General features: G+C 32.1%; 5 protein-coding genes across 5 annotated transcripts; 2 read left to right on the plus strand and 3 right to left on the minus strand.

Moving 5' to 3' along the window:
• Nucleotides 1-82: 82 nt before the first annotated feature.
• LOC124491254 (bis(5'-adenosyl)-triphosphatase ENPP4) lies at nucleotides 83-1,699 on the minus strand. The gene is given in 2 exon segments (XM_047053889.2): nucleotides 83-1,057; nucleotides 1,059-1,699. Coding segments are annotated over 2 exon segments (1,356 nt in total). The 5' UTR covers nucleotides 1,539-1,699; the 3' UTR covers nucleotides 83-181.
• An 84-nt stretch (nucleotides 1,700-1,783) lies between these two features.
• On the minus strand, nucleotides 1,784-4,491 carry LOC124491298 (long-chain-fatty-acid--CoA ligase 4-like). The gene is made up of 2 exons (XM_047053944.2): nucleotides 3,599-4,491; nucleotides 1,784-3,527 (listed from the first exon to the last, which is right to left on the minus strand). Exons 1-2 carry the CDS (start codon nucleotides 4,167-4,169, stop codon nucleotides 1,876-1,878), a joined length of 2,223 nt encoding a protein of 740 aa, XP_046909900.2. The 5' UTR covers nucleotides 4,170-4,491; the 3' UTR covers nucleotides 1,784-1,875.
• A 116-nt stretch (nucleotides 4,492-4,607) lies between these two features.
• LOC124490693 (uncharacterized) lies at nucleotides 4,608-14,526 on the plus strand. The gene is made up of 13 exons (XM_075730838.1): nucleotides 4,608-4,987; nucleotides 5,068-5,279; nucleotides 6,574-7,556; nucleotides 7,695-7,844; nucleotides 7,913-8,035; nucleotides 8,115-8,364; nucleotides 8,433-8,527; nucleotides 8,605-8,854; nucleotides 8,924-9,171; nucleotides 9,235-9,820; nucleotides 12,421-13,278; nucleotides 13,352-13,470; nucleotides 13,536-14,526. Exons 3-13 carry the CDS (start codon nucleotides 7,548-7,550, stop codon nucleotides 14,313-14,315), a joined length of 3,468 nt encoding a protein of 1,155 aa, XP_075586953.1. The 5' UTR covers nucleotides 4,608-4,987; nucleotides 5,068-5,279; nucleotides 6,574-7,547; the 3' UTR covers nucleotides 14,316-14,526.
• LOC142597515 (SCY1-like protein 2) lies at nucleotides 11,464-12,439 on the plus strand. Its single transcript, XM_075730841.1, has one exon. The coding sequence runs from the start codon at nucleotides 11,621-11,623 to the stop codon at nucleotides 12,038-12,040; it is 420 nt and encodes a 139-aa protein (XP_075586956.1). The 5' UTR covers nucleotides 11,464-11,620; the 3' UTR covers nucleotides 12,041-12,439.
• Nucleotides 14,512-24,342, minus strand: LanB1 (laminin subunit beta-1). The gene is given in 16 exon segments (XM_047053232.2): nucleotides 14,512-14,861; nucleotides 14,925-15,081; nucleotides 15,146-15,322; nucleotides 15,385-15,526; nucleotides 15,595-15,870; nucleotides 15,872-16,928; nucleotides 17,001-18,071; nucleotides 18,130-18,322; nucleotides 18,391-19,014; nucleotides 19,083-19,372; nucleotides 19,440-19,628; nucleotides 19,702-20,625; nucleotides 20,852-21,205; nucleotides 21,289-21,438; nucleotides 21,569-21,634; nucleotides 22,451-24,342. Coding segments are annotated over 16 exon segments (5,958 nt in total). The 5' UTR covers nucleotides 22,599-24,342; the 3' UTR covers nucleotides 14,512-14,721.
• Between the last annotated feature and the right edge of the window lie 107 nt (nucleotides 24,343-24,449).

The following is a 24,449-nucleotide window of genomic DNA, read 5'->3' on the forward strand; positions in this document are numbered from 1 at the left end:
ATTCTCGACTCCGCCTTTGTTTTTGTAACGGCTATTTCTACCGAACTGAACACTGTCGAGTCGATTTAGAATTTTATGAAAATTTTTTATTTTAAAAATTTTATTTTCCTAATATAGTTCATTATTATTGTTATTCTTGATTAATTCAAATAATTAATTAATTTGAAAATTTGAAAAAATTCTATAATTTTTCATCATCATTAAGCATCTGTTTAACATTCGAATATGTACCATTATGATTTAAGAATCGTTCCGATGGAATGTTCAATATGGTCAACATAAGTGGATATAGATCAATATTCTCGAATTCGATTGGGTGGATATATCCATGACGAAATGCTGGTCCATCAGCAATGAATAATGGTCTCATTGATTCAAGATAATTATCAAATCCATGGTCACCCCATGAATGATTACGTGGTTGCCAATCATTTGCTGCATTCATGTCCACTAATTCATAACCTTCATCGGCAATCATAAACAATGATAAAATGCGACGATTTCCACGATAATGATAACGTTCAGGTATTTCATTCTGTTGATAGATTTGAAAATGATTTCCATATAATTTTTGTGAACAATTTCGTAGAGCTTGCTGTACTGAATTGATAAGTTCGATATCATCATTATCACTATTATTTGGTTTTGACAATGGTATGACGGAAAATACTGGTGATCGACCGATCAACTCAAAATCTAGACCTGGATATAAATGTTGACATTTTTCCAAGTAAATCACACGATTCATCGTTATATCGCTCATACCATGATCACTAAGTATGATCAGGTTTGTTTCGGATGTTATATTTGTTTGATCCAATAGATCTAAAAAATGTCCAACAATCAAATCGATATGTTTGATTTGTTCCCGTACTTCCATACTGAATGGTCCGAATTCATGTGCCTTTCTATCTGGTTGGTCAAAATACATCATTATCAGATTGGCCGGCTGATCCACATCGTTCATCCATTTGACAACGGTTTCAATATTACTTTGCCAATCATATTTTGGATGAAATGTTCGTTGATAATGAATCCTATAACGACGATCATTGTTTTAGGCCATCAGTATATGATGAAATTGAACCAGGCCATTGCATTGAACCACTGAATCTACAACTATTACCATTATCATCATCAATATTGGCTAATTGATTAGCAATATAAATTGGTACCGTATGATTGAACATATCCCAATAGAAAATCGATGCACCCGTATCGGTAGAGAATGGTAATTTGGTTAGATTCATCGGATCGATAAAATAATTATTCACAACACCATGCCATGGTTCATATAATCCAGTTGCAATTGATTGATGATTTGGCATTGTTTTCGTAACGAATGTTGAACGCATTTTTCCTTGCACACCATTTACAGCTATTTTCATCAAATTTGGTGTTATCGTTGTATTCATATAATCAGGACGAAATGCATCAAATGATATTACAACTAATCGTGGTGGTGGTTGTTGTTCCAAACATTGAGTGGAAATAGCAGATATGAAAACAATTGTTCGAATCGAAATGTTCATGACCATAATGAGAATTATGGATAAAAATCTTGAAACCATCATCATATTCATCATTTTGGATTGATCAACAACAACGAGGAAATGTCATGTTATGTTTTAACAATGTCAATTCGATCAAATTCATTAATCAATCAATCGACAATCTTCAAAAATCCGAAATTCAATCACACACACAAAGATTGCCTTTTAGCATTGACAATGACAATGGTAATTTGAATCCATGAATTATGTCACCATTCGATTTATCATTATTTTGATTTCAAAGTATCAATTTTATTCATCAAAAATAATTATCAATTATCAATCTAATCTTGTACAATTTTTTTTTCGAAAAAACAGACTATTATTTGGCAACATTATTATTTGCATCAATATTATTATTATCATGATTGGAATATAAATCAGCCAATTGTTGTCGATACATTTTCTCAACAACACGACGTTTCATTTTTAACGCTGCTGTTAATACACCGGTTTCATTGGACCAAACATCTGGTACTAAACGTATTCGTCGTGGAATTTCTTTTCGGCCCAGCAAAGATTGTATGGCCATTTTCGTGATATCCTCATAAACGGTGCGTTCAATATCTTTATCATTGCATAAATCTTGTATATTCACATCATCTGATTTATTCAGATCTTTAGCCAATTGTTTCAAGGAATTTCTTTCCGGTGTAATTAATGCAACCAGATCATCGGACATAATGTGGCCATATACACAGATATTTTCTACATATTGGCTACGTTTTAGAGCAGCTTCAACTTTACCCAATGAAATATATTCACCATTCTGTAATTTAATCAAATCTTTTCGACGATCAATAATTTTAAGATATCCATTTGGATATAATTCACCAATATCACCGGTTTGAAACCAACGAATTCCATTTTGATCGGTTTGAAATGTTTCCGAAGTCAATGGTGAATTACGAAAATATTCGATAACAATTAGATCACCACCGATAAGAATTTCACCACGTGGATTTGGTTTATCACGTACAGAATAGCCACCTTCATTCCAATCACGTAATCGAAAGTAAACATCACCCATTGGTGCACCAACAAATCCATAATCTAATCCATGAAAATCCATACAGAATGCAGCACCGGTTGTTTCTGTTGCACCATAACCAGGCATTAAGATAACATCTAATGCGGCACGAATTCTTGATTCAACAATCGGATCTAATGCTGCACCACCACATATCATTACACGAAGATTTCCACCAAATTTTTCACGAATTTTCGAGGAAATTAAATACGTAATCAATGGACTTTGATAACCACGACTAGTCCAATTAGCTTTATAATCAATCAGATATTCAATGGCCATTTGAGATATTGTCGAAGTGTTTCGAAGTTTTTCATCAATTTGTTTGAGAATTCTTTCCAATACTAATGGTACCGATGTCATTATTGTTGGTTTAAGTGATTGAAGATCAGATTTTTGGCCTTTTGCTAAACCTGTAGCCGAATCTATCAATGTGAATGGTGTTGCATAGCCTAATCGAACACCGAATAATGTGAAAAATATTTCCAATGTTAATTCCATAATATGTGCCATTGGAAGATATGAAACGTATGTATGCAATGGACCACTATGAGCAACATTTCGTACGATTGTGTATAATGCACGAATTGATGCACAAAATTGTCTTTGTGTTATTGTGGCCGCTTTCGGTGTGCCGGTTGTACCCGATGTATACATTATTACTAATGGATCATCAATATTTGCATCAGGATATGATTGTTGTTGATTATTTTCAATAATTTTTTTCCCAACATCACCTACGGTACTTAAAGGCAAAACCTGAATATTGGATCCAAAATCAATTGTGGAATTCGGTTTTTGATGACCATCCATATAGATAACTTGTTTGACTGAATTTTGTTGTGATTGATTCAATGTTTTCATAAGCATCGGCACACAATTCAATGATGTAATGATCGTATGAACATTTGTTTCTTCAATTCCATGTTTTAAACCTTCGATACCTGAAGAATTTTGAAGAAAAATTTGGAATATTCTCCATGCTCAAAAACACTATCCAAAAAAAAAAACATACCCATATTCGCATAAACAGTCACTATCGGTGAACCGATACGTAAAATAGATTGAAAGCAAATCATCCATTCAACACGTGTTTCAGCAAATATTAAGATACGATCGGATTTCTGTACACCATTCGCCATTAAACCTTGTGCAAGATTATTGGTAATTTTATCCACATCCATATAGGTAAGCCATTTATATGATGATGATAGACGATATTTTCTGACTTTACCACCACCGCTTTTTTCATCAGGAATTTCTTCTAGAATTTTTCTATAACCAAGACATGGTTGATCATGACGATTTATTCGTATCGTTTCTTGAAACATTTTTGTTAATGTTGACAGCTCAAATATTGGATGATCATAAACACCGGAATCATTACGAATATAAATATCTGTCATATCTGATTTGTCCGATTCATGGCGATGAATACGAAGACGATTATTTTCATTACGACGACGATGATTCCATGGTTGTTGTATGATAAAATACAATGGTAATGTAATCCATGTATATAATTGTATTATAATCTTAAATAAGATCATGAATAATGTTTGTTGATTATTCAATTTAGGTTTCATCGTTTCGTTTTTTCTGGTTAATTTATTCAAAAACAAAGATGATGACAAAAATTTTTGCAACAACAACAACGACGACGACGACGATGAAATGAAGAATGGATGAATGAAAATTTTTTTTATTATAATCTATCCAATGATCAAAATCAAAACGTGAAATACAAATACATCTTCCTGGTAATGTATGAGGTGATGGTGGTAATGGTGGTTGCCTCAAAAATGAAATTTACAAAAAAAAATAACTTGTTGCAATAGCAATGGGCAGCTGATAACGAATGGCCACAGCCCATTCAATGATTGACGAAATTATTTAATTGATCAATCAATCAATCAAAGGATTTGTCTTCTTTATTCTTTAATATTTATCATCATCATCATCATCAGTATTTATTATTATATAGATAGATTTAATCCATAATTAGCAGTTATTATTATATTCATCATCAAATTTTGTTTTAGCGATGACTATGATCAAAAAATCATCGGAAATGTTGTCGTTTTCAACTATTTATCAATTTTGATTGTTTTATCATTTTAACAAAAATCCACCATTTCCGGTATTCGATATATTTACAATATTGCAACAAAAGCAACAACCACAAAAATGAATTTTTTTTTTTCATCGACGACGACAACGACATTGATGAAAAAATAGCAAAATAGGAATGTACTTATAATAATCATGAAAATTTACAGTACATTTACCCAATCACCATCATGAATGAATTTATTCCACACACTCAACTGATCGATCAAGGTAATTTTAACTGGAAGCTTAATTTAAATTTAATTTCCCTTTTTTCCATTCTCGACGAAGTAAGGTAAGTAAGTAAGTGTAAAAAAAATACCACAAAATTTTTTTTTCCCATTTCAATCTCCATTTAATTATTGTGATTTCAAGGTAAATTCAAAGTAGTTGTGGTGGTGGTAACGGATCACTATTCACACCATCTCATTAGAATGCTAATGATCAATAACAGCAACGACAATCAAGTTCAAAAATCAAAGAAAAATCTTTATCTGGAATGTTCTTCTTACGTTCATCTCATCTTATTCAAATATGATGATGATGGACAAATAAACAATCTATATGCATCGTCATCAATACAGCAGGTATGTTTTGTGAGTGAAAAACGAGAAACAACAAAACAAAACAGTAAATTCTATAGTATATTCTACACATATTAGAATCAAAGTAGGTCATATAGAAATTATCATTTTTTTGTTTTCTTTTTGTTTGTTTCAGAATCGTTTTTTTTCTCTTTTTTTTGTTTTGCTTCTGTGTCTGTTTTCGTTTCGTATCTTTCAAATGAAATGGAATAACAAAAACAAAAATATGTGGCCATGTCATTCCATTTGATGATTATGTTGAAAATGATGATGATGATTCAACAGAGCAGATACAGATGAATGAATAATTTAGAAATTAATCGGATAAATTAGCTTCTCCCAAGTTATAACACACTGTGATCATGTGATCATCACCTGACTTTGAAACATTGTTTCCAAAAACAAACAAACAAACTCTATAAACATTCTTATTCTTATCAATCATTTATGATGACCAAAAGAAAAAAACAAAAATAAAAATAGTTTTTATCAGTCATTGGTGATAGGATGATGGTGGTGTTTGGTAGATTTTTGCCTGAATATCATCATCATTCAAGATATCATTACCCGAAAAAGTTTCTTCTGAAAACATAAAGATTTTTTCTCTTTAATACATTTGAATGAATTTTTTATTTCAAAAGTTTTTTTCCCGATAATAAAAAAGGGTTAACCATTCGAATAAAACTTATTTTTTTATTTTTATTTTTCTAGTTGAATTCGAAAAAAAACCAGAACTTTTTTTCCATGCACACAGACACAGATTGAATCCATTCTTAACTTATTATTCTGGGTAAATTTTTATATATGCAGAATTACTACTAAAGAATTCGAGCAGAATCATAAATGAATTGAACTAGGGCAAGAATACACATATACACTCCAGGCTAACAAGCCAAAAAAGCAAACTAGCAGCAGTAAGATGTGCTTGTGTGTGTGTGTATGTGAAGAATATAGTAGATTTAAATGAAAAAAAAAGAAAAGAAAAACTAGAATATATCCGGGCATCCAGAGAATATACCGAAAAAAAAGAAACAAACAAGCAAGAAAAAAAATTATATACACTTTTAACTGAACATTTTGCAACACACACACATAGACAGACACAGAATTCAATAACAACAACAACAACAACGAAAACGAATCGTTGAACAAATTTTTTTGTTTGTTGTGAGCAAAATTGAAAGATTATTATTATTATTTTTTTTGCAGAAAGTTTTAAACAATTTTATTTTTGTTATTGTTGTTTTTCTTGGTTATTATGAAGTTTGTTTTGATTGTTTTTTTGTTTTCTTTCCAGTGAAAATTATAGAAAACAAATGACGACGAATGAAACATGATGCCCAGAACAATGATGAAAATACATGAATTTCTCTAGCCATCTCTATAGACACAAAAACAAAATACAATAGTCATCTGGGGTGAAGAAGAAGGTTTGCCATATCTTTATGAAGAGAAAACCTCGACTTTGAAAATGTGAAAAAAAAAATCTAATCATGTAATACAATTGAATTGAATTGAATTTTCATTCTTCATTCACCACCACTATCAACATCATTGCCATTACCATCATCATCATCATCATCATTATTCATTTATTGAATGATATTGGCATTGAAATTCTCTATTCTCTTGTTTTGTTTGCAACATTGAAATTCATTGCCATCATTGCTAGAAAAAAAATCTTTATATACAGAATTCTCTCACTCTTTCTTGCTCTGCATTCTTTTTATTACTTATTTAATGTGTGTGTGTGTGTTCATCATCATGGATTGATGAAATTTTTTTTAATCAAATTGTTCGTGTGTTTGTGTAAGTGAACGGCGGGTACGAATGATGAAAAAGAACGAGAATTGAAACATCATCATCATCATCATTTTAATAATCAACCATTGTTTGTGTGTTTTCAGATTCATTCACAATGGTAATAAATCTTTAAGATTTGATTAGATTTTCATTCTTCTTTACAAATTATTGATTGATTTTTATCCACATCCATCCATGGGTGGTTCGTGAATCGAATCTCGAATACTTGTGTTTTTTTGGCCATCATCCAAATTCAAGAATCATTGGGATTTTTATTATTATTATTATTGAATCTAATCAATCGATCAATTTTTCATTTTTTTTCGGCAAAAACCAAAAAAAAAGAAGAAAATTCCAAGAATTTGTTTCCCTTGATCTTGAACAACAAACAAACAAACAACAGCTAAATGCCTCCTAATCATTAAGAAACAACTAAATAATTTTTCTTTTATTTTTGTTGTTGGCATCATGAAATTGGTATGTGTTTTTTTTAATGATCGATGATGAATTATAAAGATTTTTTTTTAATTTTTAATTTCTAATTAATTTTTGATGATGATGAACGGATGTACCCGAAAATTGCCACTGATCGATAACCATAAAAAAATGATTCAGGATCCAATCAATTCGAATTATAATAATAATCATAATCATCATCATCATGGTCACCATCATGGACATCATCATCATCATGAATCGACTGATGATCGTGAACAACGTGCACGTAATGAACGTTTAGCATTGTTACAATTGGAAAAAGCCAAGGTTTGTTAATTTTTAATCGAATTTTTTATGATGAAATTTAACTAATTTTTTTTTTTTAAAAAAACCAGACAAAACCGGTTGCATTTGCAGTTCGTACAAATGTTTCATACGATGGCAGTGTTGATGATGATTCGCCCATACATGGATACGCCATTTCATTCGGTATTAAAGATTTTCTTCATATCAAAGAGGTATGTGTTTGTTTTCGATTCGATTTGTTTCGATCAATGATTGATTGTGTGCGTGTTTTTTGTTCTAAACAAAAATTAGAAATACAATAATGATTGGTGGATTGGACGTCTAGTGAAAGAGAATTGTGATATCGGTTTTATACCAAGTCCAGCTAAATTGGAAGGTCTTCGAACCCAGCAGAGTCAGATAACGAATCGAGCAAAAGTACATTCAAAATCATCATCACAAAGTGGTGGTGGTGGTGGCGGTACAAATTTCGTTAATTCAATGATCAATTCGAATTCACATTCGAAATCAAATCTCAGTGATTCTAATGCCTCTAATTCGGGTAAGCTTTCTTCATTGGTTTTCATCTTTAATGTTTTTTTTCTAATGATTCAAATTTGTTGTTTCCAGAAAATCCCGATGATAACGATATACAGTTGAAACATTTTAAATCATCAGTATCGACACCTACTGTTAAAGAGCGGCGAAAAATTCTATTCAAAAAGGTTTGCAATCAATGGAATATTCTCCAGTGATTTTTTTTTTTTTTTTTTTTTGATGAAAATTTGTTCCCAAAATTCAGTCTGAACATATGGCACCATATGATGTTGTACCATCAATGCGACCAGTGGTTCTAGTTGGTCCATCATTAAAAGGTTATGAAGTGACGGATATGATGCAAAAAGCATTATTTGATTTTCTTAAACATCGTTTTGAATCACGTATAATTATAACACGTGTTATGATCGATATATCGATGGCAAAAAGATCGGCAAATAATGCAAAGAAAAATTTACTTGAATATGGTAAAATGGAAAATCGTGCCAGTCTTGGTAAGTGTGTGTTTTGATGATGTCTATCAGGATTAATCTCCAATTTCTTTCTTATTCAATCAATTAAAGCTCAAGTACAAGCAGAAATTGAACGAATATTTGAATTAGCACGTACGATGCAGCTAGTTGTACTTGATTGTGATACAATCAATGATCCAACACGTTTAGCTAAAACTCCATTAGCACCAATTTTTGTCTATATAAAAGTATCATCGCCAAAAGTTTTACAACGTTTAATTAAATCTCGTGGTAAAGGACAAAGTAAAAATCTAAACGTACAAATGATTGCAGCTGAAAAATTGGCACAATGTCCAAAGGTAAAGTTTAGTGGTGATAATAATGAGTATTCATCTTCATTCATTTCACAATTTCAAATATAGGAAATGTTTGATGTAATATTGGATGAAAATCACCTTGAAGAGGCATGTCAACATTTAGCCGATTATTTGGAACAATATTGGCGTGAAACACATCCAACAACAACATTATTTGAACCACAATTAATGATGGATGCTTCGGGTGGCGGTGGTGGTGGTGGTACAACTACACCATCAATGCCACCACCAACAATATTTTCACCAACAACAATGTTATCTACATATGATCCGAATAATTACATGTCATATCCATTGAATTTCAGTGCATATGGTCCATCGGTTGATCCGATGGATGTTAATTATGCAATGGATGCACAAACAACACCACAACCAACATCAACGAATCTTTTGTTTTCCCCAACATCAACAATAACAACAACAACGGCAACGACCACGACTAACGATGATTCAGTGTCATCATCATATTTTCATGATTCAAGACTTTCCAATTATTCACCAATTACAAACAACAACAATAATAACCATAACCATAACCATATAACAACAACGATCGCACAATCATCACATCCTAATGCATGGATTATTACCCGTAATAATGATCATTATATGGATACACAAAATAATAACAATCACCACCATCATCATCATCATTTGGCCGTTGATCTTCATACACCATCACCACCAACATCGACATCATCATCGTCATCGACATCAACATCACCACCGCCAAAATTACAACCACCATATATTGGTGATGATAAACATAGTTAAAAAAACGGGTTTCTTCCTGTCATTTTTTGTTCTCGATGATGTGGAGGTATTATTGTTGATTGTTTATCGAGCGTTTGATGTATGTCTTTTTTCCCGTTGTTGTTTTGGCGAAAAGGGCATGAATTTCTCGTTGGTCCAAAAATGAAATTGTAAATTTTCGGATTCTTTTTTGTGTCTCCTTCTTATCCTGGTGTGTTTTTTTGGATAATTTTTTTACGAATTTATCTATTTTGAGTGTGTACTATGTGCGTGTGTTTAAGTTTGAATTTTCCTTTTTTGAATTTAAACATCGAAAAACACAGCAATTCAGATAAAGAAATGAGATCCGAAAACGAAACGAAACAACCAGAATTAGGAATTTAATTTTACCCACTACTTGCAATACTTTTCTGTTTTTTTTTCAAAATTCAAAAAAACTTAGAAATGATAGATGAATTTTTTTTTGCCAAATCAAAATAAGTTTTTCATAGAAATTATCTTGGATTTTTTTTTTTGGTTTTGTTTCATAAGAAACTTTTTTCAGATTTTAAATTATCAATCAAATTCAAAGTGTTCTAGTCATATATACCCATGTCAATGATGAAAACACACACTGTTTAATTTTTGATCGGTCTATCGATTGTTCGATCATATGTTTTTTGCTATAATGATAATGATGATGGTGATCAGAACAAAATGTTTTTTAATTCAACAACAACTAAATATTTGTATTTTGCCTTATAAATTGTTGTTGTTGTTTTTTCAATCGATTTAAACTGAAAAATTTAAACAAACATAATTATCTATAATCAGAATATCTATTGAACATGTTTCGATCTCTCATCATTCAATTCAATTATATTCATGTTTTACTTTATTTATTGTTTAAATGAATTGACAATTTTGAATCACTTACCATATATTTATTGTTGTTGTTGTTGTTTTTATTTGCTTTGTTGTGTCTCTGTTGATGATGGTCACAATCAGCCAATTTTTTTCTTCAATTTTTCTGCTTCCGTAAACATACAACACACCTATTGAACACAGTCGTTATATTATTTACCTTGTAATGAAAAAAGAAATTTGTTTGTTTTTTTCTGCTACTTTATCCATTGTTGAAATTATCTATTCATTGTGAATTATTTGAAAAATGTTGATTTTAAATTTTTATTTGTTGTTTTTCTGTTTTTCATTCATTTTCGGCTTTCTAAGCAAAGAAAAAAAATTCTTCCATATGTTTCATTATTACTCAAAAGATTTACAAACACACACAGACACAAATATGCATTTAATTGATTAAAATTTTAAAATTTAAAAAAAATTGTGAAATAATCCCTTTTGGAATATCTCATTTTTTCGCAAAAAAATCAAATTCGAATCTAAAAAAAGACTGAATCTGATGGTAATAATGCTGCCATCCAGGGGCAACATTTTTCAATGAAAAGAACAGTTATAAACAGTTTTTTCAACGGGAGAGAGAGAGAAGCTCACCTGTTTTGTTTTGTTTTGTTTTGTTTTGTTTTGTTTTGTTTCGTTTGTTGTCGATAATTTTTTGTGAATCAAACGATACAATCCATTTGAATGATTACGAATTTGCGAGAAAAGAAAATTATTTAAATTGTTTTTTTCTTCGTTAGATATGTTATAAATCGTCAATCAATTAATCGAAAAGAAAATAATGGAATCAATGTTGAATCGTTTACGTGATACAGTATCGGCAACCGTTTATCAAGTTACCAATAATCTATCCACTGCATTGCCGGGTAATCCATTGACAAGAGAATATGAACTATTACGACAGATTGGTTCAGCTGGTCCGGGTTTATGTTTTAAAATTTATGAAGCAATGAAAAAAAGTACCAAAGAACAGGTATCATTGTTCATATTGGAAAAGAAAACCGATCGATTCGAACGGAAAGAGAAAGAACAATTATTCGAAACGATCAGACATGGTGTACCACAACTTACACGTCTACGTCATCCATCGATGCTTACCGTACAACATAATCTGGAAGAAAGTCGTGATCTAATTGCATTCGCTACCGAACCTGTATTGGGTAGTTTAGCAAATTTTTTCGACCAATCCTTTTGTCCGTGATCAGTCGAAAGATGGAAAATTTGAATTTTATGATATTGAAATTAAATATGGCCTATTACAGATAGCTGAAGGACTTCAATTTCTTCATAAAGATGCTCGTATTCTTCATCGAAATATTTGTCCAGAGAATATTGTCGTCAATCGTAATGGTATATGGAAAATTGCTGGATTCGATTTCAGTGTTCAAACAACGAATCCAAATGAACAGCCATATAAATTCCCGGTGCTCAAAGTTATTGCAGATTTATCATTAGAAATTCAGGCAAATTTTACCTATTCAGCGCCAGAACATTTTACATCATCCGATTCGATTATCGATACAAGTTCGGACATATTCTCTTTGGGTATGGTTGCATTCACATTATATAATAAAGGGAAACCATTATTACCATTTAATGGATCATATCAATATCGTCCGGAAAAATTTGTCACCGATTTAAGGGATAAATTATCCACGACCACATCATTATCCTGCATACCGGAAGATTTTCGTAAACATTTTCGGCTATTATTAAGCATCGATCCACAACTAAGGCCTGATGCACAACAATTATCGAAATTACAAATATTTCAAGATGTTCTCGTACGAACATTGCAATATTTTGATTGTCTATTTCAATGGGATAGTGCACAGAAAACACAATTCTATCGAAATCTTCCTGAAGTTTTACAACGAATACCGAAACGTATAAAATTACGTCGAATTGTCAATGGTTTGGCAAAAGAATTTGTCAATCCAGAAATGGTACCATTCGTATTGCCACCAATGTTTTTAATAGCTAAAGAAACTGATGATGAAGAATTTCATATGTGGATCTTACCGGAATTGATACCGGTTTTTCGTTATAAAGAACCAATTCAAATTGGTCTATTTTTATTGAAAAATATGGATTTTCTTGTGGCTAAATTCAAAACCAAACCCGATGCACTAAAAGAACATATTATACCATTGATATATCGATTTCTTGAATCGGATGCCTATCAAATACAGGAATTATGTTTAAGTGTCGTACCAAGTATCATACATTTGATTGATTTTTCTGGATCGAAGAATATGCTTCTACCTCGAATCAAACGATTAGCATTGGAAACAAAATTATTATCTGTACGAGTAAATTGTCTCATTTGTTTGGGAAAAATATTGGAACATCTAGATAAGTGGCTTGTATTGGATGAAGTGCTACCATTGGTTATGATGATGCCATCACGTGAACCGGCTGTCATTATGTGTTCAGTTGGTATGATTTAAACAACTTTTTGTTTTGTTTTGTTTCCTGTTTTCTAATTGATTTCATTTTCTTTACATTGCAGGAATATTCACATTAACAATGAATAGTAATAAGCTTGGTATACCTAAAGAAATGTTGGCCACGAAAATTATTCCATTTCTGGTTCCATTATCCATTGAAAATGGATTATCATTACTGCAGGTAAGTTTTGAAAATCCAGATCCATTCAAATTCATTCATTCACTTTCCATTGTTTTGTTCCATAGTATACAACGATAATGAATTTAATAAGAGAAATTCTGAATAAAATTGAAGAAGAACATCAAGCAAAAATACGACAATTGGACTCGATTAAAGTGCAACAAGATTCATTTTTTACCGCTCAACAGCAACAACAAGTGAATGGAACAGGTGATCAAAAATCATTTGATCCATTCAAATTGAATGATACACCAGCTAATAATAATGGTGATAAAACAACTGTCAATAGTCATGGACCGCTTTCATTGGATGAGAAAGAACGTTTAGCATTTGAAAAAGAACAATCGGAACGTTTAAAAATGAATGAACAACATACAATGTTATGGATGGGGGACAATGTATCGGCACAGAATTCTGAACCATTAAAATCTAGTCAAAATTCAAAACCACTACCTACAAAAGATTTGACCGATTTGCTTATCAATTCGAATCTTAATCTTATGTCAAAACCTTCGACACAATCATTTCCAACTAATGGACAATTGAGTAATGTATTTTCATCATTTCCAGCTCATCAATTTAATCAACAGCCACCGTCACAACAACAACAACAAAAACCCAATTATTCGGCATTGGATAATATTTCCATACCGAATATTGGCTCAAAATCTACGCCACAAACATTAAATTCAATGAAACAATCGACCATTAATCATCATCATCATACACAATCATTAAGTCCGATACGAACGATGAAAACAATGAATACCGTTCAAAGCAACATTCAATCATCAAAATCGACAAAACAATTATCCAAAAGTGAATTGGAAGAATTTCTCAATTAATCCTTTTTTTAATTTCTTTCTTTCTAATCTCTGAATTTATTAATGGCCTCGAAAACATTTCAAGTATTTGATCTCGGCATGTTGATATGGATTTTATAATTATTATTATAAATTTTCTTTGTTTCATCTTTGCATCGTCATTTTTGTTTTTACTCAAATAATAAACTTTTTTAATTAATTAACACGAAATAAAAAATTTGTCACAAAAAAAGTTGTCATTTTATTTTTTAGTCAATCAATCATCATTCATTATATAATGATATAAAAAAAAGATAAGCTGATAAGATGAATAGATATAAAAAAAAGTTTATATGTATGGCGATGTATAGGTTGTGTGTTTTGTTTTTATTTGGTCGGAAGAAACATTGAAATTTTTTTTTGTTGCATTCTTTGGAATAATTATCATCTAAGCTTGACAATCACGATAAAATTTCGATTGTCGTTCAATATTTTCTAGATGATTTTTCATTTCATTATCCAATTCTTCAATCTTACGACGTAGATCATCCAATTTTTGATCATTATTAGCGATATCGTTTTCGAAATCTATGGTAAAACAAAATGGACAAAAAAAAATGAGACAATGAAGAGAATAATTGTCGTGGTTACCTTCGATTGATTTTAATTTCACTGATACATTATTCAACAATGTTGATGCATTATCTTTTAAAGCTTTAGCACGTTTCTTTAGATCATCACTAACTTTAGATTTTTGATCCAATTTCTGTGCTGCTAATCGATATTTACGTTCCAGATCATCGACATACTAAATTAATAATCAACGGAATAAATTAATAATTTATAAAAAAATTAAATTATATTCATTTTACTTTGTTAGCATCTTCAGCACTGCTTGAAGCAGCCATTGCTTCTTTTTCAGCATTTTCAATATTGAATTTATTTCCAGTAAATTTTTTCGTCAAATTATTCAATCGATCATTTAGGGAACCAATTTTGCCTTTCGCTTCTTCTGTTTTATCTTTGGCTTCTTCAGCTTTACCTGTTACCTGTTAAAATAATAACAGAATGATTGAATTCGATCGGGGATACCCAAATGAATATTGCTTACCTCTTTTAGATCCTGTTCGATACCGATAATCGATTTATTTGCCATATCAATTGAATTTTTTGCTTTTCGTTGTGCTTCCAACGCTTTATTCAATTCTTGTTTCACTGATTCAGCAACGGATAGAATGTCGTTGGCTTTTTTCCTTAAATTTTGATTGAATAAAAAATTTTTTTGAATGAAAAAATGGATTGAAACTCTGATTTAACTTACTTGACCTGATCGGCTTTGATTTTGAGATGTTCAGCTTTTTCCAACGAATCACGTGTTTCTATCAATATACGATCAATATCTTTTAATCCGGCAATAGTTTTATTAATCTCTAATGCAAGTAAGCGAATTTCATTCTCATCCAATGATATTGTATTTTGTCGACATTTTTCGGCAATTTCTCGTACATCTTTAGCCTGTGCAACATCATCGCTGAGGAAATTATGAATCTGATCCAACAGATTGTTCACTTCGACAGCCGTATTTGTTGATGTTTTTAGCCAACATTATTCGTTCGAATGCAGCTTTTGCCTCTTCCAATGCTTCATCGGATTTTTCACGTGCTTCTTTAATACGACGGAGTTCATCTTTGACGTGACGATCTTTTTCCTGCAAATCTTTTTCCGCTTTTTTCGCTAATTCAACAGCTGTTGATGCTTTTGTTGTTGCACCATGTGTACAACTTATACCACCACAACGACCACAACCAGCACCACCACAAAGATTGTCACATTGATCAATGGTAGAGAATCCATCACAAACAAGATTATTAATATTTGGTAGGCCATTTTCCATTTCTGATATTTCCTGTTGAATATTACGAAGAATTCGATCATTCTCATGATAGGTTAGATTATGTTGTCCTTTTGGTTGATCAATCAATTGTTCAGTATTACGACGAATTGTTTGTGAATCGGTTAATATATTACTTGATTCTTCAACCATATTTCTTGATGCACGACTACGACGTTGTGCATCTTTTGTCATATTATATGCACCTTCAACATTTGCTTCTTGTAGAGCAAATGTTTCATTCTTCAATTGATTTGCTTCCAATTCCAATTCCATGGATTTATTTGCCAATGCATTTAATTTGAAATTTACATTGATTATATTCGTTTTTGTATCTTCAAGTTGCCTTTCATGATTATTTAATGCTTCCTGTAGATTTGCTAGATTGGATTTAGCTTCTTCAATCATATGCTGTACACGTTCCAAATCGAATTTATTGATATTTTGTCCTTCAAGAATTTTGTTTATCTCATCTAAATTCAATTCAATCTGTGTGAATTGTTTTGTATATGCTCCGGTAGTACCAGTCTGTTTAATTTGACGTGCTTTATCCAACAAATGGAATGTTTCCGTTTTCAATATGTTCGTTATGTTATCCCAGCTTTCAAAACATTCACCACATGCTTCACAATATGGTACCATACCGGTAAAACCGCGTGCACATCGATCACATTTTGCACCGGATATACCATCAATACAAACACAATCGCCTGTAACTTTATGACATTGCATACTACTTGATCCGGCAGAATTACATTCACAAACTATATATAAAGGAAGGGCAAAAAAAAATAAATTAAAAAAATGGAAAATAAATATCGGCATGGATAACTTACGTTTACATTGAAGTCTTGGATTTCCATAATGATTAGGAAGACATTCATTACAAGCACGGCCCCCAAATGTTGTTTTACAATGACATTGTCCATCGATTTCATTACATTTCATTGATAAAGCACCTTGTGGATCACAGTCACATGGTTCACAGCCTTGTTGTGAGGCTAAATTCCAATGATTATCGGCACAACGATTACAGGAAATTCCTTCAACATTGGGCAGACATGAACATTGTCCAGTAGTTTGGTTACAAAATGCAGATCGTGGATCCGTTCCCAAATGATGACAAACACATTCGGCACAAGAATGGTCAAGTGCATTACCATAATAGCCTGGCTTACATACTTGACAATTTGGTCCACCCGTATTGTACAAACAACGAAGACATTCACCTGTTTTTGGATCACAATTTCCAGGTTGACTGATATCAGTATTACCGCTGCAATTACAGGCGACACATTGACCACCAGGTAAATTGGGATCCCCAAAATAATTTTCATCACAGCGATCACAACGTTCCCCAGCATAACCCGGATGACAATGACAAATAACATTCTGTGTACGTGGATCTAATTGACAGGTATGTGCATGTGACATTCCGGAATCTTCAACACCTGGACAAGGACAAGGGCGACAAGGAACGACCATTCCGGTCATTCGACCTAAAGGATCCCCATAATAACCGGCAACACATTCTTCACAATGAGCACCGGCTGTATTATCTCGACAATCAATACAGCTTCCTGTTTTCGAATCACACATATCAGACATTCCATTACAATCACAACGTTGACAATTCGGATAATTCCAATAGCCTGGCTGACATTCATCACACTGCCGACCATATGTTTCCGGTCGACAATTGCATTGTCCAGTAATTGGGTCACATTCATTATCTAATGCACCAATACGATGACAATCACAAGCTTTACAGCCATCGGGACCAAAACCATAATAACCAACATGACAACGATCACAGGTACGTGGTGATACATATTGTTTGCATTGACAAAGACCACCCAATTGTTGACAATCAGCACTATATGATCCGGTTGGATTACAACTACATGCTATTATATTACGAAAATCATTAGTACAGATTTGAAAATATGAAAATAGCCAACTTACGTTGTGCTCCATCGAACGTATAGAATCCAGCACTCATCAATGTTTTACGACAATGTTCATCAACTTCTGGTGCACGATTCAAATTATAATAGGGCATTAGACAACGATGTTCATATTCATATTGTCTTCGTTGATTTTCTGGTGTACCACCACTTAAAAATGGTATATCGTTTGCTTTCGGAATCAATATAATCTGGCCGATGAATGATTTGAAATTTAGAAATTTGTTCATTAAAAAAAACACACAATTGATAACCATACCGAATCAATTAGAATGGAAGGACTTTGTTCATTACCATATGATGGTCGTTCAAATTCATTTGCATTCAATTCCATCTGATAACGTTGACCTTTTTCCAGACAAATAGAATCGGCAATTGCTGTACGTTCATTTGACAATAAATTTATGGTACGAATATCATTTGTTGTGGAATAATTTCCACATGGTCCATATACATCTGTACCATATGGCCGTTTGATCATAAGTTGAGCATTATTGAAACGACCCGATGTTTCTGGTTCATAACGAACAACTACATCATAATATTTCGAAATAGGTACATTATCGATTGTGAATTCAATTCCTGAATATGGTGGTAATCGATTAAATCCTTCGCCAGTCCAATGCATACGTTCATCATAATTTCGTGGTGTTATTATCGGTGAACCTTGTATTGTTTTAGCGTCTTCAGCTTCAAATGTAAGATAATCCGGTGATGGAACAAAATAACCAGGTTCAGGTTGATCACAGCGTCTACCGGTTACATGTGGACGACAATTACAGCGGCCAGTTTCCTGATCGCAATCCGGTGAATATGATCCACCTGGATCACAATCACAGAATTTACAACCTTCTTCATCCACACCCAAACCATAATAATTAGGCTACAAAGAGGAAAAAAACTCAGAAAATAAGACCCCACCATTTGAAACTAGCCGAAAAATACACTTACCGCACATTGATTACAATCACGCCCAACAACATTGCGTTTACAGACGCATTCACCTGTGTTGATATTACAACCATGATTACCGACGGTACCCATCTGGTTGCATGAACAAGGTTCGCAGCCATCTGGATTAATTTCATGTAGATTCCAGAAACCCGGTTTACAATGATCACAACGACGACCTTCAACATTTTTTTTACAGCTGCAACGACCAGATTCTAGACCTAAAGCTGGATCTGTATATGGGTCACAATTTCCTTCTTCTTTCGAACCACGTGGATCACAATCACATTCTAGACAAATTGTAGAATCAAATCAAATTAAAATTCATTCGAATCCGGAAAACAATACGAAACTTACGTTGACAAACATAAGGATCATCGAGACGACGATTTGGATCTCGAAAAAACGAAGGCCTACATCGTTCACAATGAACACCCATTGTATTATGCTGACAATCTTCACAAACACCGCCACTAATATTATTACTGGCCTGATATACAGCCATATCGAAATGACATCGACTTGCATGATTATTACATTCACATTCTGAACGAGCAAAAAAAAAATGGAAACAAATTCAATTATTCGAGAAAGAATATTAAAAACAACAACAACATACTTTTACAGGCATTTGTTTGACGTCCGATAGCCGGTTTCCATTCAAGATCATTATAAAGATCTTCACAAAGTTCACAATTCAATCCTTTTGTATGATGAGTACATTCACAACGCCCATAAACCATATCTGGTATGGTTTCATGATTACTTGGTATACAACGGCTAGCATGACCATAACAGGAACAAGAACCACGTACAACCATATCATAGATAGCATAATAATATTTTTCTTTCACTTCAATACGTGGATCAAATAGATTATCACCCAATGTATGTAATTGTGTGAAATTAATTCGTAGGTTAGTAATCTTAAGCATATCTTGAACCTCTTTCGAATATGGATCATCGATATGAATGTTCGGTGGCAGCACACGAAAAATCACTTCACCTTCAGTGGATGGCTCGACATTTGAATATCGTGAATCACAAACCAAATCGGTAATACGATTACGAGGACCCAATGGTATGCCAGGAAATGATGCACCACAATCATAGGCAAAATATTGATATACTTTCCATGTGCGGCCAAAATCATGTGAACGTTCGATAAGCATTGCAGCTGGACGAAATGTTTTAAATGTCATTACTAAATGTGTGAAATGAAATTCTGCTTCCAAATCAAATTGTACGTAAACATTTTCCACACCATTCTCTGCTTGCCACCAGAATTGTCGCCGTTTTTGTCCAACACGTGATACAACATTTTCAATTCCATGATATCTTGCCGTTCCTTTGAATCGATCTCTCGAATCACAATAGAAACATTTTTTCTTCTCTTTCAAATGACTAACGACACAGTAACGGACCTGTTGCCGTAGGCCACATGTTGATGATGCTTTTAATCGATCTTCACGACCAATCAATAGGTTACCGGTTGCCGGATAACAAGCTTGAAAATCATCGCAACGACCAGATGGATAAATGGCTAAAAAAATATTTTGAAAATGAAAAATGTTCAAAAAAAACTTGATTAGTAAATTTCAAGTGACAGAAATATTTTCAGAAAATAAATAAATAAAAAGAAAAAGTTTTTAAGAATAAAAAAGTGATTCCCATTTTCCCACAAAAAGAATTAGTTGGAAAATAAAATGAAAAATTTAGTGATGGACCCCAAAACAATAGTTGAAATTCTTCCGAAAAAACAATCAAACCCATCGGATGACGATCATCGAATTTATGTCGACTTTTGAGGTCGGTTCCATCCCAATCTTCTTCATCATATGTATGTTCAATTGTGGGTGGTGCCAGTGTTGGACCATCCAGATCTGGATCATAACCACGAGAACGATTTTCAGCCCAATGAAATGTATCATTATACCATATAAATGGACCGGGCATATGTTTACCACCATCACCAATAACCGATGGTCGATTAGATACAATCTGTTGATTACGATTATCATCGGTAACACGACTTTTATGATGTGATTCATAATAATTTCGATGATTTAATGATGATTGTGGATAACCACTATTACGTGACCATTCATATGATGATGAACGACCTATTAATAATTATCAACAATCCAAAAGAAAAAAAAGAAGTGAGAAAAAAAAGCAAAAAAAAAATCAACAAAAACAAACCTACCATTCACAGGATTTATGGGCACTGGTCGTTGTTTTTGTTGTGAATCATGATGATCATTACTGGTACTGGTGATGGATGTTTCATTCAATTTAAAATATGAAACATCATGTGAATATGGTTTACTATTATAGCCGACACGTTGCTGTCTAGCTATTCTCCAAGAAAAAATTTCAAATTCATTTTTTTTATATATAACAAAACCAACCCAATCCACTTTTGCAACAAAAAGTCCCATTCACCATTGGAAAAAAAAATTATTTTTTGGAATATTTATGCTTACCATTACGATCATATTCATCATATTCTCTTTGGTGATGATGGTCAGGATACCTTTGGCATAATGTTACTGTTAATTTTTATACAAAATTCAAATGAAAAAAAAGAAAAAAAATTAATAAAATGGAATGGAATGACCTGAATGAATGTCAAAGTTCAATTAAGGACAAATGTTTTTATTGTGTGTGTGTGTGTGCATGCAACATCTAAATTTAGAAATTCTTTTCGTTTTTTTGTTTAGTCTAAAAATAAATGAAATAAAAAAGTAAAGCGAACCAGAAAAATCATAATTCAAATAGATTTGTTTCTTTTTCCTTTTTATTTTTTTTTTTTTTAATTTTGGAATTGAATTCCGAATGCAAAATGGAAAATTTTTTGTTACTATGTGCATGTGTATGTGCTATTTTCTACATTAGGTAAATCTTTCCAATCCTCTTTTGATTGTTTTTGTATTTTTTTTTCAATTTCATTAATCATTTCAGCCATATGGAAGAGAGAGAGAAAAAAAATTGCAACTTTAAATTGTGGATGTTAAACACGTTTTTCATGGATGATGATGATGTATAGAATGCCCTAAAAGGCAATCCTATCATCATCATCAACAGTATCAACAGCATTGTTCCATTCATTCCATTGCCGGATAAGGATATGGCTTTACCTTGTTTTTTCACTTAGCTCTATAACTACAAATCTCTATATATGTTTGGAATTCTATCAAAATTGTTTCAGAAAAAATTCTTCAAATAAAATGTCGAAATTTGGCTGTTACATTTTGGGTATTTTTCTAAAATGTCAATCCAACATGTCAATGACTTGTGTATTTTATCCTCAATGTTGAATAAATTCTTTCTTTTTATTTCAATCGATTAATAAATAATTAACTCACATGACAAGAATAGAAACAAGAACACAATAAATAGATGAATAAATTTGGTTCCAAATGAATGGATCAATGATGACCAACTACAACTAGTACTTGGAGTAGTTGTTGTTGTCTGTGATGACATTTTTAATTGATTATTAATAGTTGACATTTATATTAATTCGATGATTATTTGTTGAATGAATGTGATTAGAATTTTAGGAAAAAAAATCGGATCAAATAAAACCCGAATGTTGTGTACAAAAAATTATTTTACAATATGGGTGTGTGTGTGTTTGATAAACAATGATTAGAAAACGTTATTATAATTGGATGATGCGATTATGATGATGATGATGATTTAATCAAGATATGAGGGAGATTCACTTTTAACCCAAAATGGAGATATATTTTATTTTTTTGATGAATGAAATGAACACACTGAAAAAAAAATTTTCTGGCTAGTATCGTTGGGCTATTTTTTTTTTTTTTTTTTTTGATTCAAATGGAACAGAATGAATATTATTATCGTCGATTTGTTATTTTATTGATGAGATCGTATGGTCATTTTGTCAAAGTTTTGGATGGCTGTTGTTAACAATTGCACAAAATGATGAATATTTGCTGATAATGATGATGATGAAATTATTGTCATTCACCTAGATAGGTGGGTGTATTATTGTATAAATGTGACATTTAACCATTCCCGAGAAGACGGGTTCACCATTTGATTGATAGACACACACACACGCATACACACCCTTTGTTGGTATTTCAATAACAAAATAAACCAAACAGATACATCAAACAGGTATTAACATCCTCAACAACAACCACAGCCACAGCCACACACATACTCACAGTTATTCTTATGGAACTTTACCGATTGTTCAATCAATCAAAGTGGGTGTGTAGGTGTCTGTATATCGGTGTATGTGTGAGTGTGTGAACTGTATATTATTATTTGATGATATAGCCTCTATGTGTATAGATAAGATTGTATGGACTTTGAACAAAATTTTAAAATGAAAATATTCATCTCAATGATTATTAGTGAAATAGAGAAACAAATTTATGGAGGCGTCGGTTGAATCCACACACTTATCACATCACACACAAGAGACATACATTTTGTACAAAATCATTTCGTGGTCGTAGTGGATCATAATGGGATATTGAACGCGGGCGTGTCATAAATAATAGAGAATATCAATCAAATCATCGAATCATTAATAGAAAAAGAGAAAAAAGAGCAGCAATAATAACAAGATAATTTTACCACACTAAACCGCTATTATTGGATTATAGAAAGAAAAAAGGAAAAACTGTTTGTATAAAGATTTGGTTGATTATTCGACGAACATGACGACAAAACCACGCCATACGTTTCAAATGGTTGTGATGAATATAATAAGATTCTATATGCACAAACACACACACACATATAAAACGAAAAGAAAATGGCTGTGTCTAATATGTTGTGTATACCAAAACATTCATTTGATTTTTTTTTTTGTTTTTCGCTTTTCTCACTTGAAGATGGTCTTGTCTTGTCTTGTCTTGACTTTCGAAAGAAATGGTTTGTATATATTTGATGAATGAAGAAAATCTGTTTGGTCGAATTTGTTGCTTGAAGCATAACACCATGAATGAATGAATGAATGTGACGAGAACACATGTGGGTGAAAACGACGTTCAAACGATGACTGTGAAATTTTGTTGAAGATGATAAAAAAGCCATGATGGTTCAGTAGTATCAATTTCCAACATTTGGTTCTTGTTTAGTTTAGGACAAAAAAAATAATGGTCGTGTAGTGTCTATTTGTTTTCGATGATATATCCTAGTCTTTTTAGAGACGGATTGATTGAAAAATGAGGGACAACAAGAAAAAAAAATAAATGAACCAAAGTCCGTACAAAGATTGTCGTCGTTCGATTTTATTGAAAGTGACAATGTGACGATGATAATATTATATAAATAGCGAAAATCAATTGATAATCATTTTTTTTTTTTTGGACTAAC

The sequence above is a fragment of the Dermatophagoides farinae genome, chromosome 4, assembly GCF_024713945.1.
Source record: "Dermatophagoides farinae isolate YC_2012a chromosome 4, ASM2471394v1, whole genome shotgun sequence".
In the NCBI taxonomy this organism is placed as follows: domain Eukaryota; kingdom Metazoa; phylum Arthropoda; class Arachnida; order Sarcoptiformes; family Pyroglyphidae; genus Dermatophagoides; species Dermatophagoides farinae.

Coding starts and splice junctions, on each gene's coding strand:
- LOC124491298 (XM_047053944.2), bottom strand. CDS start 4,169: ATGAAACCTAAATTGAATAATCAACAAACATTATTCATGATCTTATTT. Junction 3,528..3,598: donor GACTGTTTATGCGAATATGG/GTATGTTTTTTT, acceptor AAAATTCTTCAG/GTATCGAAGGTTTAAAACAT.
- LOC124490693 (XM_075730838.1), top strand. Junction 7,845..7,912: donor TACAATTGGAAAAAGCCAAG/GTTTGTTAATTT, acceptor TAAAAAAACCAG/ACAAAACCGGTTGCATTTGC. Junction 8,036..8,114: donor ATTTTCTTCATATCAAAGAG/GTATGTGTTTGT, acceptor AACAAAAATTAG/AAATACAATAATGATTGGTG.
- LOC142597515 (XM_075730841.1), top strand. CDS start 11,621: ATGGAATCAATGTTGAATCGTTTACGTGATACAGTATCGGCAACCGTT.